Source organism: Typopeltis vanoorti, chromosome 22 (assembly GCF_054136105.1).
Source record: "Typopeltis vanoorti isolate ZY-2024b chromosome 22, IOZ_Tvanoo_1.0, whole genome shotgun sequence".
Taxonomy (NCBI): Eukaryota; Metazoa; Arthropoda; class Arachnida; order Uropygi; family Thelyphonidae; genus Typopeltis; species Typopeltis vanoorti.
Window position 1 is genome coordinate 14,541,409 of NC_143570.1, and position 18,804 is coordinate 14,560,212.

General features: G+C 35.3%; 1 protein-coding gene across 1 annotated transcript in view; it reads left to right on the forward strand.

The window, feature by feature from the left end:
* The window catches only part of LOC150094175 (uncharacterized), a 108,898-nt gene that overhangs the window by 75,465 nt on the left and 14,629 nt on the right, over positions 1 to 18,804 (forward strand). Inside the window, exons 10-13 of the mRNA XM_090412415.1 lie at positions 9,510 to 9,593; positions 9,815 to 10,143; positions 13,833 to 13,984; positions 17,450 to 17,575. Coding sequence (XP_090268541.1) covers positions 9,510 to 9,593; positions 9,815 to 10,143; positions 13,833 to 13,984; positions 17,450 to 17,575 — 691 coding nt within the window. The remainder of the gene's footprint in view (positions 1 to 9,509; positions 9,594 to 9,814; positions 10,144 to 13,832; positions 13,985 to 17,449; positions 17,576 to 18,804) is intronic.

The following is an 18,804-nucleotide window of genomic DNA, read 5'->3' on the forward strand; positions in this document are numbered from 1 at the left end:
GGTATGTTTGCCAGGAAATGCTGGTTGATCATGCGTGTGTAACTGTCACATTGCTGACTGTGCATGTATGATTAACCTCTCTACAGCATATATATTAGGTTTTTATGAAACCAAGTTACTTGGCCAAAATGTCATCAAAATGAGTTTGAATGCTCTGTTATATATTGCTGACTTAGTGTTTTCTCTTGTTTCTCTTACCCTGTATAAAATTACACAAATGGCATTGTAACCATACTAACACTCCTATTATCAATTTTCATGACATTCACTATTTTTTTTAAAAAAAGTGTCACCCTTTTTGTTTTACATGGTATGTACTACTAAAGGCTATACATAGTACATTCACTGAGCATTTTTTTTTTACTTAGGCCATTTATTACAAACTAGTTCATTGATACTTGCCTGAATGTTGTGCTTGCTTATAGATTATAAATAACATGGAAATAGCATGCATGCCTATCTTATCTGAATTAACATCCAACTGTTTTATCTAGCCCATTCAAATGAACTAGATATGGATTAATATACAATAACGTAATTGTCTCAAGACTCCATTAAACTTGTTGATGAGAAAAAATTAGTTGATAGTATGTTCTGTAGTGATATTCTAAGCACATAAACTGCAGAAGCCAACTTACATTGCAAATATTTATTAAGAGCAAAATTTCTAGTCTTCTTGCATGACTCTTCTCACAAGGAATATCATTGTGACAAGAGAGCTTGATCTGTAACTGTAATTCAAAGAAAATACAATAAAATTATCAATTATTTACTAGTATTGACTACAAAAGCCCAAAACGGAAAGTTTTGATAGTAATATTTGTTCGTTTTTTTTATGTAGCTCTCACACAATGGGTTTTACTGCAAACCTATAGTACATTCGTACAATGGATGAGCTAACGATTTTCTGTTTTTTTTTTTGTTTGTTTGTTTTTTCATTTATTTTTACATAGTATACAAACCCTGCTCTAGAGACCAAACATAGACCCTTTTAAAGCCACTTCAAGCTTCTAATAAGCATGGCACTGATCTTACACCATGCAAAATTCATCTCTTATCTACTCAGTCTGTTGAGCAGTGAGTGGGTATGTTAACCAAGCCAGCAATCAGGGTTAGGATAATGGATGAATGTCGGCTTGACAGCTTTCTTTGTACATTCTTTATCATAAAACTCTTCTCCTTTGTAAAACCTTAGTCTTTATTCTAGTGAATCCTGTATCTAGTAGGTATGCTGTAACTGGAAAGGCCTGACCTATCACTGTTATGGCAGCTGAATATAATTCAGCTGTCACCGCATCCTTGGATGTGGTGACAGCCTAAGACAGGAGGATATGGAGGAGACTCATCATCAACAGTGACCCCACTTAAGTGGGAGAAGCTGCAGAAGAAGATTTAAACATCCTCTGAAGAAAGAATGATACGAATGCCAAAATTATCACTCTGGCTTTCTTCTCCTCATCCTCTACTTTAGCATTTTCCCCAGCATTCTCAAATGCTGTTTGTTTGAAGGGTTTGGTTTGGTCTTGTATACTACACATTTACTGTTTTGGCTAATTTCTCTCCACCATGTAAATTTCGACTGCCTCTACACCATTTCAACTTTACTTACGCTTATGATTTTTCTTGTTCGGTTTGCCATCTTAGCTTTAAAAAGAAATTGTCTAAATATACAATTTTTTGTATACACCCTCATTGAGAATTCATACTTTGCATAATCCTATTTACTTTTTTGCTGATTTTCGTATCAAATTTGTTACAGCAGTTTATCCTGAAGGCTTGCACCAGTTTATTTATGAGTATGTAAATCATGAATAACAGAATAGTGTGCATCTTTGCCTTAACTTGATTTTGCATCTTATCTTTCAGTTGGGGACCTTGTTGGGGTTTGGAAAAAAGAGCAAAGCTAATAATAATGGCAAATACCTGTTAGACTTCTGCTCAGGACATGGACTGGTTATTACTAACACCATGTTCCAACATAAAAATGTGCACAAATTCACATGGAGAGAAGAGGCAAGGAATAAGAAAAGTCTCATCGACTATATTATTGTTATTAGTGATGTTTTCTCCCTCTTGCAGGACACCAGTGTGTACAGAGGTTTGAAATTGGAAGTGATAACTATTTAGTCTTGAGCGGGATAAAATTGAATTTCATATTGAAAAGAACACGTAAGAAAGTTCTAAAGAGAATAAAAGTTGAACAGCTCTCAGATGTGAACTGTAGACTAAAATACACAAATATTATTCATGAAAAAATAATGAAAGAGTGAGAGCATGAACCAAAGCTTGGAGATTCAGTGGCAAGCCTTGAAAAAAAAAAAAACTTTGATTGATTCAGCCAGAGAGGAATGTGATGAGGTTGTCTGCAAGGATAGAAAAATCCATGGTGGACACAAGAAGTAAAAGAGGCAGTGAAGGAACAGAAGAAAGCATATCAAAAGTTCCTAGAAAATAAGTCAGCTTGTGCTCTTAGAGAATATAGAGATAAACAAAAGGCTATGGCAAGAACATAGAAAATAAATATCAAGAAGGTGGCAAGATATTCTGGAGGTTGTTGAAGAAGCTCGGAAATGGAGGAAAGAGTGCTGTAAAAGAAATTCGAAATGATAAAGGTGAAATGAAAATAGGAGAAAAAGATATTCTTGAAGTATGGAGTAATTACTTTGAAAAACTGCTAAATGAAACAAGCAGGGATGACAGGACAGATAAAAAAACACTTACCAGGCATGTAGTCAGGAATACATATCCATACCTGAAGTAGAAAAAGTCATCAAAAGCCTGAAATGTAGAAAGGCAGCAGGAGTGGATGACATTCGACCACAATTGCTTAAGTATGGAGGTATCAAAATCGTACAGTGGCTGCACTGCATAGTTCAGAAGGCCTGTACAGAGAGAAGAATTTCCGATGATTGCAGTAGAGCTCTCATAGTACTCATATAAAAAGGGAAATAAAACTGAATGTGAGAATTAGATGTATTTCCTTGCTAAGCGTTCCTGGTAAGATTTATGTAAGTATACTTGAGAAATGGTTGAGAATGATTGTGGAAGAGAAGCTTGGTGAAGAACAAGCTGAATTCGGACCAAATAGAGGCTGTCAGGATCAGATCTTCACTTTACGACAGATAGTTGAGAAATCATGGGAATATAACAAACATCTGTATTTTGTAGATCTGGAAAAGGTATGAGAAAAGGTGCCAAGAGAGAAGCTATTCCAAATGCTACAGTTATATGGTTTCAATGGGACATTACAGCAAGCAATGCTTAGTCTTTATTTGAGATGTAAGAGGTCAGTTAGAATTGAAGGAAGTAGAGGAAGATGGTTTAATGTTAAATCTGGTGTCAGACAAGGATGTACATTATCCCCTCTCTTATTCATTATCTATATGGATCACATTATGAAGGAGAGTGGTAGTAAACCTGATATCAAAATAGGTGTTAATCTCAGTTCTTTGCTGCATGTGGAAGCTGTATTTCTAAATAAATCATCTACAAGTCTGCAAGATTCCCTGACTAAATTGAATAACTGTTGTAATAGATATGGTATGAAGATCAGCATTAAAAAGACAATGAAAATAGGCAGAAAATATCAACTGCATTGTGAATGGAGAACTTATAGAACAAGTACAACATTCAGCTACTTAGGCACGATTTTTAGTGAAGATAAATATGGAAATAGGCAACAGTATAAACAATACTGGTATGGTAGGAAGTCAACTGAATAAATTTATATAGAATAAGAGAGAAATTGGCTGTATACAAGACAGTGTTTAAACCAATTTTAACTTATGGATCTTAGAGTTGGGTTGAAGTAAAACATTTGACCAAAGACTAGCGACAGCAGATGTGAGGAGATTCCTGAGAAAGATTAGGGGCATGAAAGATGGCAATATCATATTAAAAATGAGGATATTAGGAAAGAACTTGACATTGTCAGCATCCAGGAATCTGTTAGCAGAGCTAATCTCAGGTAGTATGGTCATTTAAACAGAATGGGCGAGGAACGATTAGCAAAACAAGTGTTCTCTGCCAGGTTAGCAGGAAAAAAAACCAGAGGAAGACTAAGATATAGGTGGATTGATACAATAAAAAGTGTCTTAGAAGACATTAATATAAGACCTGATAATATTGGAGTCTTGACATTTAACAGACTGGAGGAAAATTGTTGACACGAAGTTAATAATGATTTTTCATGTAGTACTATCGTATCCTGTACACTCCTTGAAGGTATATATCAGCAATTTGATATCTTTCAATCTTTACTCTTCAGTTTTAACTGCCAACTTGCAAATTAAAAATAGGCTGCACTACATCCTGTCTGTATAATCTCATTTATGTCATACAATTGTGAACAGCATTTCGTTCAAAATCTGAGCAAAAATCCAAACCACTATTCATCATCATCAAATTACTGCCATGTACCCTCAAGGGGTGTACAGGATATGATAGTACTACATGAAAAAATTACATCATTACTAACTTCCTATCAACAATTTTCCTCCAAATCAGTCTATTACTTGTCAAGGCTACAGCATTATCAGATCTTATATTTCTATCGTCTAAGGCACTTTGTACCGTATCAATCCATCTATATCTTGGTCTTCCTTTAGGTCGTTTTCCTGCCAACCTGGCAGAGAACACTTGTTTGGCTAATCTTTCCTCGTCCATTCTGTTTAAGTGACCATACCACCTGAGATTAGCTCTGCTAATGCATTCCTGGATGCTGACAATGTCAAGTTCTTTTCTAATATGCTCGTTTTTAATATGATATTGCCATTGATGCCATCTGTTCACGCCTCTAATCTTTCTCAGGACTCTCATATCTGCAGTCTCTAGCCTTTGGTCAAGTGTTTTACTTCTGACCCAACTCTCAGATCCATATGTTAAAACTGGTTTGAACACTGTCTTGTATACAGCTAATTTAGTGTTTCGACTAATTTCTCTCTTATTCCATATGAATTTATTCAATTGACTTCCCACCATACCAGATTTGCTGATTCTGTTGTCTATTTCCATATTTAATTTACCATCTTCAGTACAAATCATGCCTAAGTAGCTGAAATGCTTTACTTGTTCCACAGGTTCTCCATTCACAACACAGTTGACATTTTCAATGATTCTGCCTATTTTCATTGTCTTTGTCTTTTTATTGCTGATCTTCATACCACATCTATTACAACAGCTATTCAATTTAGTCAGAGAATCTTGCAGACTTGTAGTGGATTTATTTAGAAGTATAACATCATCCGCATAAAGCAAAGAGCTGACATTAACATCTCCAATTTTGATATCATGTTTTATACCACTTTCCTTCATATTGTGATCCATATAGATAATGAATAACAGAGGGGATAATCTACATCCTTGTCTCACACCAGATTTAACATTAACCATCTTCCTGTACTTCCTTCAATTCTAACTGCTGACTTACAACTCAAATAAAGACTAAGTATTGCTTGATATAATGCCCCATTGACACTATATAACTGTAGCGTATTGAATAACTTCTCTCTTGGAACCTTGTCATATGCCTTTTCCAAATCGACAAAACTTAAATACAGATCTTTGTTATATTCCCATGCTTTCTCGACTATTTGTCGCAAAGTGAAGATCTGATCCTGACAGCCTCTATTTGGCCTGAATCCAGCTTGTTCTTCACCAAGCTTTTCTTCCACAATTCTCAACCGTTTCTCAAGTATACTTGCATAGATCTTGCCAGGAACACTCAGTAGGGAAATACCTCTGTAATTCTCACATTCAGTTGTATTTCCCTTTTTATGTATGGGTACTATGAGAGCTCTACTCCAATCATCGGGAATTCGTCCCTCTGTCCAGGCTTTCTGAACTATGCAGTACAGCCACTGTTAGACTCTTATACCATCATACTTCAAGGATATCTTTTTCTCCTGTTTTCATGTCACCTTTATCATCTCTAACTCCTTTTACAGCACTCTTTCCTCCATTCCTAAGCTTCAACAACCTCCAGAATATTTTGCCACCTTCTTGATATTTATTTTCTATAATCTTTCCAAAGTCCTCCCATGACTTTTGTTTAGCTAGTTTTACATAGTGTTTAGCATTCTTGCATTTGTCTCTATATTCTCTAAGAGCACAAGCTGACTTATTTGACAAGAACTTTTGATATGCTTTCTTCTTTTCCTTCACTGCCTCTTTAACTTCCTGTGTCCACCAGGGAGTTCTGATTTTTTTATCCTTGCAGACAACCTCACCACATGCCTCTCTGGCTGAATCAATCAGGGTTTTCTTCAAGGCTTGCCACTGAATCTCCAAGGTTTGGTTCCTGTTCTCAAACTCTTTCATTTTTTCTTCAATTATCTTTGTGTATTTTAGTCTACAGTTCACATCTGAGAGCTGCTCAACTTTTATTCGCTTTAAAACTTTCTTACATATTATTCTTTTCAATATGAAATTCAATTTTATCCTGCTCAAGACTAAATAGTGATCACTTCCAATTTCAAATCCTCTGTACACTCTGGTGTCCTGCACCATGGAGAAAACATCACTATCAACAATAACATAGTCAATGAGACTTTTCTTATTCCTAGCCTCTTCTCTCCATGTGAATTTGTGCACATTTTTATGTTGGAACATGGTGTTAGTAATAACCAGTCCATGTCCTGAGCAGAAATCCAACAGATATTTGCCATTATTATTAGCTTTGCTCTTTTCTCAAAATATTTTTGTATGTCTCACAATCATTTCCTACTCTGCTATTTAGATCCCCAACAAGGACCAACTTTTCCTTTTTCATTGTGTCAGTTGCTTTTTCTAAAGCATCAAAAAATTCCTCAACATCTACTTTAGTAGAACCTTCTGTGGGACTATAGGCACAAATAAGTCTCATTGTCCAGTTCCCCATTCTCATATTTGCTTACATTACTCTACTTGAGACTGACTGCCATTCAAGAAGATTAGCCTCGTATTTTGTGTTGAATACTATGGCTACTCCTTCTTTTCCTTGATTGTCATTGCCTGAATATAACATTTTGTATTTATTGCTCAGAAAGATCTCACCAGTTTTGGTCTTTTTTGTTTCTGTCACTCCTATTATGTCGATCTGGTACTTATCTAATTCCTCAGCTAGCTCCATTTCTTTGCCATTCAGGCTTCTTACGTTGATAGTATAGTTCGCCTACCGATTTGAGGTCCCTCGACACTTCTGCGCATGTCAGAAAAAGGAGAATCCATTCCGATAATAGGGTAATCAGTCTGTCTTCTGGGATTGTAATAATAAACAAACTGAGTTTGTTTATTACATGTCGGGAAAATTTAGCTTTTCTTTTACGAACATTGCTGTTTTTAAAGTAACTGTTTTGCTTGTATAACAGTTGGAAAAATGTACGTAGAGTGTTAATAAGTGCAAATACTGCGTTCTACATAAAACAATGTCACTTTGCTCCATGATAAGTTTCCTTTTATTCTGGGACTTTTTAAAACAAAATCCGATTTCATGAAGTATTTTCCTTAAAGTTTCTCTTTTCCAAAGAAAATTAGTTTTTTCTTTAAGCACAGGAATCAATTTCGGAACAGTTGGCACTCTTTTCTCGACCACGTAAAATTCGTGAATAGTTCCTCTTATAACGTCTACATCAAAATCGTTCAAAGCTTTGGTTTTGATGGTTTTCTTTCTCTGGTGCATTTTTAGGAGATTTAAATTTTGGCTTACCTTCACCTTTTCATTCCCTACGAATTCTTTTAACAGTCAACCCCGATACGCCCGCACTTGCACGTTTTATGTCTTGAGAAAGGGAAACAAGAAGACGGGCTGCTGACGATTCTTTTTCGCAGAATGTCAGCATATTATTCAATATTCTTTTGCAAGATCTACTGAAACGTGTAACAATAGAACTTGTTTACTGTACTGGATCCATCATACAAATTAATAATAAAAAAAAATGCAAAAAGAGAACAACAAAAATCAAGCTAGTACTAGTACAGCGACAGACAAGAAAGCACGTGATTTCGCATGTTGGCGACCAATTCGTTCATCCTTCATTTCTTTCACCCCTTCAGCATGAATCGACTATTCTTGGCACGAAGCCAAGAAGGGATCTAAAAATTGTGGGCGAACTATACCGATCTTTAACTCTGGTGATGTTGAGTTGGGGTTTGTTTTCAGATTTGTTCCAGTAGCTGACTTTTCGCTGTTCGCCCTGGTTCCCTGGCGAAAACAACGGGGGGCCTTGTTTACCCGGGCGACGCCCCAGCCAACATGAAATTTTGTTATGTTGTACCATCATTTTTTATTTTGGTTTAACCGATAAGAATACAATTTGGTTGGCTAAATCCCAAATTGCCAGCCCATCCTCGTTCGTTCAGTATCCAAGTAGATACCCAACAGGGTGCACCATGAGAAGGTGAGGATTGGACATTAGGTCAGAAGCCCTGGTTGGTTCTCCACATTCCTTTAAAGGCTATGTGGAGGTCTCCTCTCAGTTATACAGCTTTGACCCTTAAGCACCCCTACCACTTTATTCTGAAAGAGTAAAGTGGTTTGGACCCACTTTATTCTTTCACAGGGTTCTCCTTCCACAGTGATTATTTGCTTCTGAAGTATGCTTGCATAAACCTTATCTAGTTTTATATCTTATTTCATCTAGTTTTGCTTCCCATATTATAATTGTAGGCTGTAAGAGCTGGATTTTAATCTTCCGGAATTTGACTTTCTGAGTTGTACACTATAGCTAATATGGCGCTGAGCTATTCACAGCACAGACTCAAGCTGCTACGTTGCATTTTAGGTTTCTCGTGGATTTATCTTACTGTACTGATATAAAGTTGATTACATTTCTCTTGAATATTTCCTGCCATTGATCTGTAAGTGTTAACTGCACTTACAGTAAATTATTATGAAAATAATCATCCAAAATATCCTTACCTTCAATTGCTTATTATATATTCGACCACAGATGAAAGAACCCTCGGCACTTCTGTGCATGACAGAAGCTAAATCCATTTCATAGGATGAGTTTATTTATATATGTCAGAAAATTAGCTTTTCTTTTATGAACATTGTAGTTTTTAAAGTAACTATTTTGCCTGCATAAAAGCTTGAAAATTTTTTACGTATAGTATTAACAAAATTTTAAAAAGTCTACATCAAAATCGTTCAAATCTATGTTTTTGATGGTTTTCTTTCTCTGGCGCTTTTTAGATTTAAATTTTGTCTCATCTTGACATTTTTGATTCTCTATGAATCCTTTTAACAGTCAACTCTGATATGCCTGCAATTTAACTTGCACGTTTTGTGGCCTGAGAAATTGGAACAAGGAGACTGCCTTCTAATTTATTTTTTTTGCAAAATATCAATACATTTGCAATATTCTTTTGCAAGCCCTGTTGAAAGGTTTTGAACAGAAATGCAGCAAATGCTTACATTAAGTTTGCTCTTCATGTCTTTCCTAAAACTTTTATGTGTATCTGAGATTTCCTTTGTTTTTACAGTATAAGTTCTGATTTTGCTATCTTTAATTGATGTTTTTTTTAAATAGGCATCACATCAGATAATGAAAAACCTGACGAAAAAATGGATGTAGATTCACAAGAAAAGGGTCAAGAGAAGTCGGATGTTAAAGGTATTTATTTATTTTTTTAACTTATCTTTTCCCTTCCCATAGGTGATTTTCATTGAAAATTGTTTAATGTGGTTTTATGAACAGTACTTCCTTACATTATTAACATCTGTGTGATTGTATAAAAATGTAACATGGTAGTAATTCTGTGTGAGAAATATTTCTGTTGTGTATTTAGTGTTTTGATTGCAAGTTTTAAAATAAGTGGTATTCCTTTGCCTTAGATGGAGTTCAAGATGATGAAAAGGGTGAGAAGAGTGAAAGGCCTTCCAAGGACCGGAGGTCTCGAGAAGGATCACATGATCGTAGAAGAAGATTGAGGAGACGGAGTAGGTCCCGAAGCAGAGAATTTAGATTTCGCTCACTTGGTCGTCCCCGAGGCAGGGGTACGTTTGGATTTAGAGGACGTGGTAGAGGGAGTTTTGGGTTCCGTGGTCGTGGCAGAGTGATGTCTGGAGCTGTAGGATTTAGAAGATCATTTTATGGAAGATCGTATTTTAAATCTGGTTTTAGGTCTTCCAAGCCATCTATGCTTACATTCCAGAAAATAAAGGTATATTGTGATTTATGTTTTGGATTACGCATAATATTAGTGTATATATGTATGTTGGTCAAGTGGCTAGTGTACTTACTCTCCTACCAGCAGGTTACAGGTTCGAATCCTGCTATTGGCATGGATATTTATGATTGTCTTTAAGTGGAAGAGAATTTCAGTGAAAGTGCAGTGTAACTACTGGCCTGCTTATTGAAGGCTTGAAAAAGTTCCATGTTTGGTCTCTTGGGCAGGTTTTCTGGTCTAGATTTAATTTAAAAATAGTTAATTAAAATAAACCATAAAAATATGGAAAAAAATTTAAAAAAAATCCTTAACTCACCCACAGTACTAAAAATGTACTTCAAGCTTCAATGTGTCAGGCTCTGACATAGGATCCCTATAACAGGGGTGGCCAGAGTTTTTGCAGCAAGAGCCATAGTTACCTACCAGAAATTGTTAAGAGCCACAAATTTACTTTTTGGAAAAATTTTAAAGGCAACATCAAAAGCTTCCTTAATATCAACGCCACGAGTACTATCTAATGCTATTAAATTAATAATTCTTCTTGCGTCACTCCATCCTCAAGAATGAAATGAATAAAAATTGCTAATTGTGGTTGGTCTGTAAATGTCAGTTGATTTTTTTGTATCTTTTAATGTAATTTTTTAAATTTTCTGACAAGGTAATATAAATAACTACATTGCTGAACAGCAATGTAGTTAATTGAAAAATTAAATTAAAAACAATAGAAAATTAAGAAAAAAATATAAATATTTTTTCTTTGTTAGTTGAGCCGCAATAAAACTTCAGAGCCACATGCAGCTTGCGAGCTGCAGTTTGGCCACTGTGGCCCTATAATATGCTCGCTTTTTAAAAGTTTTGGATTTGACGAAGATGAGGTTGGCATAGATAAGGACTCAAATTCAGCCTACATATATGGGTTTGAGCCCAGCTCTAGCAGGGTATTTTTGGATGTGTGAATTATAGGGGATTTTCATTGAAACCTTTCTTAAATTTAAAGTGGCTTGAAAAAAGTTCCATGTTCAATCTAGGGCATGATATTCTTAACCTACTCTGTGCTGTGGTTTGATGGGTTTGCCACATTTTATTGAATCAAGTTCAAGGCATTATAAATCATTTCAAGTTTTTATTTATTTTTAAAGGGCAGACATTGGTATAAGCTTAAATTAACAAAAATCAAAGCTTAATCATAGCAAAATATAATTAGCTATTTGTAATTTACACGATAGTTATCTGTTATTCAGATAAACCAATCTTGTGTTCAACAGTATAAACTGTTTTATAGTTTATATTGTTGAGCATGAGATGGCTGTTTTCATCTTGCTCACAACTATAGAAAGAATAGATGTCAGTGGTTTTTTTTTCCTCCCGTGATTAGCAAATAACCTCTAAATGCACACTTACGTGCATTTAGAGGTTATAATGATTTCCAACTGTTACCAATAAAATGAAGCACTCTTTCACATTGGATACAGTTTCTTACTAACAGTTGTAGAAAACAATGCCTTGCCAAATTCTATTATCAGCTCGAATGATCATTCTAAATTGCAGGTCATGTATTGGAATTGCCTTAAATGTGACTTGAGCAAACTGAGTTCACGGCGACAGCTGGCACAATTCTCTTTTGACATAGTCTCTGCAGATTCAGTCTGACATGTGGCATTGGTTAAAAAAAAAAAACCAAGACAAGTAAAGCCCAAATATATTGCTTCCATAGATTTAGGGATGACATTTGATCAAGTAGCTTGGGGAAAATTGCTTAAAAGTACAAAGAGCTAACAGTAATGAACTAGAGAAACAGCAAGGTTTATATGACTGGTACTCAATAAATAAGCAGATTTGGAAGATGGATTTTGAAATTACTACAAAATTGCAGTTCAGCAAGAATGATCCTTTTCCCCACCTTTTAACTTGCATTTAAAAAGACCTCTCTTTTTATGTTCTCATAATTGGCCATAGTTGTATGCTGCAAAGGATGTGTATACAGTAACAGTAATTGGTGATTTGAAAAATGGAATTGCAAAAAATTAAATGAGAATTAAATGCAATATGAATTATAACTAGTAAAACCAAACTACTGTGATTCTTAGTAGTGAAACAATACGACGTGGTTCGAGTTTTATATATCTTGGGAGTTTGATACATGCATGTGATAGTGTAGCTTAAGAAGTTTGAAACTACAAAATGGATTCATACAATCATGTAGAAGTGATCAGCGATGAAATATTTTGCTAAAATAGAAATATCATTACTACAGTAAAAAAACATGAGAAATAGTCCAGGACATCTGAAGCACGGCAATCTTTTAATGATTTTTGAAGAAAATCTGATGAAGGGAAAGATAATCTCATCTTCCTTTTACCTTGTGGTGTCAAGGGTTTATTAATCATCGGACCTCAAACTGTTTACAGGATAAGGTGGTTAGCCCTATGCCCCGGTGTATTCAATGTCCGTAGTGGTGTTGAGTTCTCAAGGCTGGTTTGCCTGCTTTGTGGGATGAAAAACCAGATAAACTGGAGAGGAAAATTCCACTGTCCACTCCCAAGACTGGCTAACTTGGCTATGGCCGAGAAAGATCCTTAACCTCCTCCCATCAGCAACAGGAATCGAACTCAGGACACTCCTTTTCCAAGCATATGGTTGCGAGGCGCTAAGCCACTCGGCTAACCGTGTGCGGACTGGAAAAGATAGTATGGTAGAAATTTTTGGAAAAGCGATTAGGAAATCGGACTCCCTGGCTTTACTCAAATGGACTACTTAAAATTGGGAAGCAGCAGTGTGTGTAGGTGCACCGACGGGTAATTGGGAATATCATTAGTATTAAATATTTAAATAGATTGAAAGTCATTTGAAGCAAGCTTCATATTTTCTTTTTTCTAGCAGTTTTATCATGCAGGATCTACTATTACATACTGCGACTTTAAGCAACCCCAACTGGTTGGGGGGGGGGGGGGGGGTATTTTATGGCTCTAGATGATCATGGTGCTGGTTTCCTGTTCTGGGGAACGGGAATCCCCCGCGCCCCTGCATGAGACCAGACCACTCACCTTTAGTCGAAAGAGGCTAGATCAAGGTTCTTCACATCTTGGACTGGAATTAAACCCATGTCTCTCCTACCAAAGGGCTTCATCTATAGAGCTACAGAATATACAAACAAACACACTACAAACAGAATACAGTATCCTCTTGCCACAGCAAACATTTAGGGGCAAGAAGTCCACAAATTATGAATTAAGATTTTTCAACATTGATTTATATATTTGATCTTTATATTTACAAATGATATCAAATATATATGATCATTTATTTTCAGCATTTGTTAAAAGATTGCATAGTCCATAAAATTTACTACAACGAACATCTGTATGGATGAAATAGTTCAATTGAACTGTATGTCCATATTTCAATAGAATATCATTGTTGTAGCAATTTCGATGGGCAATTTGCATACTCCATGCCTTCATGTGTGTATACATGTCAAGGCTGGTTGATATTGGTAAATACCTGTTGAAGTTATCTGTTACTTCTTATGCTAATGAGACTGTTAAAAAGCAGGTTATTAAATCGTGAATTTTTATCGTACTTAGGACTATTTTGATGCGACTACCAAATGTTACTGTCGTGAATATTAATAACTTTGCTATTGTTAGTGCTTCTATATTCATGTAAAATTTTAATATTCTCAGGAAGAACATTTAAGACAACGGCAAAGACAAAAAGAGAGAGAAATGAGAGAAGCTGAAAGACGAAGAACTCAGGATTTCTATAGACAGAGAGAAATTGAAAGGAAACAGAAAGAAGAAGCCTTTCGTCTGGAAAGGGAAAGGACTAGATTGAGGTAACATTCAGGTTTTATTAGGAAATATGATTTTGCCAGTCATTTAGTTTTGTTTCTAATCCAAGTTAAAATTGGTGTGAACTACCTTCATTATATTTCTTGCAGCTTCTATGATTGCAGTGTCATTTGTAACTAATTGAAATGCGAGAAAGAAAGTTCAAGGTGAGAAGCAGGAAATCTGGCTCATCCTGCTTTAGCTACTAATCATACATTGAATGAGATGCTTCCACCATCGCCTGTTTAGAAAACTTTCTTGATAAATCAAGTGATCATTAGTTATCTATTTACATGGTTCCCTTGGGAGAGGTGTGCTAAAGGGTCAGAGCTATATAACTGAGAGTTGACCTCCACATAGTCTTTAATGGAATGCAGAGAACTGAGCAGGACTGCTGACCTAATGTCCAATCCTCACTTTCTCGTGGTGCACACTGTTAGGTATCTATCTGGATACTGAATGAATGAGGATGGGCTGGCAATTTGAGATTTAGCTGACCAAATTGTATTTTTATTGGCTTAAACAACAAAATAAAATGATGGTACAAGATGACAAAATTTCATGCAGCCTGGGGCATCGACCTGGTTGAACAAGGCTCCCATTGTTTTCGTCAGGGAACCAGGGCGAACAGCAGTCAGCTACTGGAATAAATCCTAAAACACACCCCAACTCAACATCACCCGAGTCGAAGATTGTTACTATTAACATAATAAGTCTTAATTGCAAAGAAATGGAGTTAACTAAGGAATTCGATAAGTACCAAATTGACATAACATTGATGACTAAAACAAAAAACACAAATTGATGAGATCTTTGACCGATAAATACAAAATGTTATATTCGGGCAATGACAATCAAGGAAAAGGAGTAGCTATAGTATTCAACACTAAATACAATGCTAATCTTCTTGAATGGCAGGCAATTTCAAGTAGCGATGTGGGCAAATATGAGAATGGGAAACTGGACAGCGAGACTTATTTCTGCCTATTGTCCCACAGATGGCTCTACTAAGGTAGAAGTGGAGAAATTTTTTGAGGCTTTAGAGAAAGCAACTGACACAATGAAAAATGAAAAGTTGGTCCTTGTTGGGGATCTAAATAGAAGAGTAGGAAATGATTGTCAGACACAAAAAATATATTGGGAAAGTTTGGAGAAAAGAGCAAAGTTAACAATAATGGCAAACCTATTAGATTTCTGCTCTGGTTATTACTAACACAATGTTCCAACATAAAAATGTGCATAAATTCACATGGAGAGAAGAGGCAAGGAATAAGAAAACTCTCATTGACTGTTATTGTTAGTGAAGTTTTCTCGCTGGTGCAGGACACTAGAATGTACAGAGGATTTGAAATTGGAAGCGATCACCATTTAGTCTTGAGCAGAATAAAGTTGAATTTCATATTGAAAAGAACATGTAAGAAAGTTTTAAAGCGAATAAAAGTTGAGCAGCTCTCAGATGTGAACTGCAGGCTAAAATACACAAACATTAATGAAGAAAAAATGAAAGAGTTTGAAAACAGCAACCAAACCTTGGAGATTCAGTAGCAAATCCTGAAGAAAATATTGATTGATTCAGCCAGAGAGATATGGTGAGGTTGTCTGCAAGGATAGAAAAATTAGACCTCCATGGTGGACACAGGAAGTTAAAGAGGCAGTGAAGAAAAAAAGAAAGCATATCAAAAGTTCCTGGCAATTAAGTCAGCTTCTGCTTTTAGAGAAGACAGAGACAAATGTTAGAAAGCTAAACACTATAAAACTAGCTAAACAAAGGTCATGGTAGGACTTTGGCAAGAACATAGAAAATAAATATCAAGAACTTGGCAAAATATTCTGGAGGTTGTTGAAGAAGCTCAGAAATGGAGGTAAGAGTGCTGTAAAAGGAATTAGAAATAAGAAAGGTGACATGAAAACTTGAGAAAAAGATATCCTTGATGTATGGAGCAATTACTAAAAAAATTGCTAAATGAAGCAATCATTGACAACACAGTGGTAAACACTGACCAGGCATGCAATCAGGTATCCCTACTAAAAAATGCCATTGAAGCATGAAATGTGTAAAGGCAGCTGGAATAGAGGATATTTGACTAGAAATGCTCAAGTCTTACAGTGGCTGCAGTGCATAGTTCAGGAGGCCTGGACAGATGGGCTAATTCTAGATGATTGGAGTAGAGCTCTCATAGTACCCATATATAAAGCTGGATGCACTCCAAATAGAGGCTGTCAGGATCAGATTTTCATTTACAAGTAGTTGAGAAATCATGGGAATATTTACGTTTTGTAAATCTGGAAAAAGCATATGACAAGGTGCCAAGAGAAGCTATTCAAAATTCTACAGTTGCATGGTGTCAGGGGGTCATTATATCAAGCAGTACTTAGTCTGTATTTTGAGATGCAAGTCAGCAGTTTGAATTGAAGGAAGTACAGGAAGATGGTTTAATGTTAAATCTGGTGTGAGACAAGGATGTACATTATCTATATGGATCACATTATGAAGGAAAGTGGTATTAAATATGATATCAGAATTGGAGATGTTAATGTCAGCTCTTTGCTTTATGCGGAGCATGTTATACTTCTAAATAAATCTACTACAAGTTTGCAAGATTCCCTGACTAAATTGAATAACTGTTGTAATAGATATGGTAAGGTCAGCAACAACAAGACAAAGACAATGAAAATAGGCAGAAGCATTGAAATATCAGATTTCCTGATATTTTCCTGCTAGGTTGACAGGAAAAAGACCCAGAGGAAGACCAAGATATATGCGGATTGATACGGTAAAAATAAATATAAGACCTGAAAATGTTTGAGTCTTGACATGCAACAGACTGGTTTGGAGGAAAATTGTAAATAGGAAGTTAGTAATCTAAATTTTTCATGTACTATCATATCCTGTACATGTAAGGAATTTGATTATATTAATTCCCCTATTTTAAATATATGGAAATTTCTTATTAGATCTTTTGGCATATCTGAGTTTTTCTCCAACAGTTATCTGCTGACATGTAGCATTGCATTTCTCTTAATATGAATTTGTCTACTCTGTCAATTTATTCATTGTTAACATCATATGATTAATAAACTAATAAAATTTAATAAAGAAGCTTTGACATAGTAGTTAATCCTAACTGCTGATTAAACATTCCATGTCTATGAGGAAAAAACTCCCTGCCAACTCCTTATTGAGATCAACAAACATAAACTTGCATGATAATTTCTAATGAAGGACATACTAATAGCAGTACATATTCTTTAAACTCCATCACAGTGTATGTGTGTGTGTACATACACACCAGGAATTGATAGATTTTATTTGTTAATTTGATGAGTAAAGGAAGATCTTCCAGATATGTAACTTCTGAGTTATTGCATTACTAATAACTAATTTGGTGCTCTTAATTTGTCATGGACTGTCATCCATATTTTATTTTTGTATCCTTCATGTATCACTTAAGTGTGAACATTCTGTTTAGGATTGAGAGAGAAAAACTTGAACGGGAACGTGCTGAAGTTCTGAGAATGGAGAGAGAAAAGCAAAGAATGGAAAGAGAGCATTTAGAGAGAGAAAAAGAGGAGCTGAGACGAAGACAACAAATAAGGTAAGTGTGTAGTTTTTGTGCATTGGATTTAAACTTTTAATTATACTCATTCAACATACTGTTATTCACAATTCCTGTGAATCTCATTTTATAATCTTAAAATTGCATTGATCCTGAAGTAAATCTTTTTCGATTTATATTCTGTTATATTCCCTTACATTCAACAGAATTCGAGCGAAAGAACCAATTTATGATATTAGAATGAAATAGGATAAAAACATCTTTATAATATTAGTCATTACAAACTAACATGCCAAAAGTCTTAAACTTTTCATATGTTTGAGGGGCTGTTCTTCACAAGAAACTGCATATCTAATTTCATTTCCTTGGTTGGGTAAGAATATGTTTGTGTTAAATGTTTTATGGTGAATCCTTTAGAAATCCTGTTTAACCACCAAACCACCCTTGACGTGTTACGCATTAATTATTACTTGCATGCAAATTCCATTAAGTTAATATAACATTTGGATACTATTGCAAATGAACGGTGTGTCATCTTTTCTTGCACAGAACCAAAGCATAGCTGAAGCCTCAAAGCACAAGAAATAAAGATGTTCTACTTAACTATACATTTAATAAATGAATGTTTTAAACATCGGGCTGCCATAATTCAAACAAATTTCAATGATATTTATCCAGATTAAGAAAACAGAAGCTATGTATAAAGTATATAAATATCAATCCAAATATGGAGATATAAAAGTTTTACAGTGAGATTGCTGCATGATTTAGAAGGCTGAGTTCCGGATTATTGGTATAGAAGTCATAGTACACATCTATTAAAAAAGGAAGATGAAATTGAATGAATGTGTGAAGTACAGAATTCCCATTCTGGTGTTCAAGGTAAGATTCATTATTGAATATAAGGCTTATATATTCAAATCAAGAGTAGCAGAAGAGAAACTTGGAAGAACAACCAACACATTTGTTCTTCCATGACACTTCAAGTACTTTAAAACATGATCTCAGTATAGCAAACTTGTAGGAACCACATGAATAGTTAAATTGTGGATAGTTTTGGATGTAGTGAATTCCTTTTAATAGCATCCTATCTTGGCCATTGGGTGGTGTGTTGGTAGTTGTTATAGTCGTATTGTAGTGAGAGTTGACTGTAAGAGAATATAACAGGATCATAAGGTTTTGTAGATTAGTAGCATATAAGGTGCAAAGAGAATATTCTTTCAAAACATTGCAGTTATTGGTATAGATTGGCTTCTACAGAGCAGTAA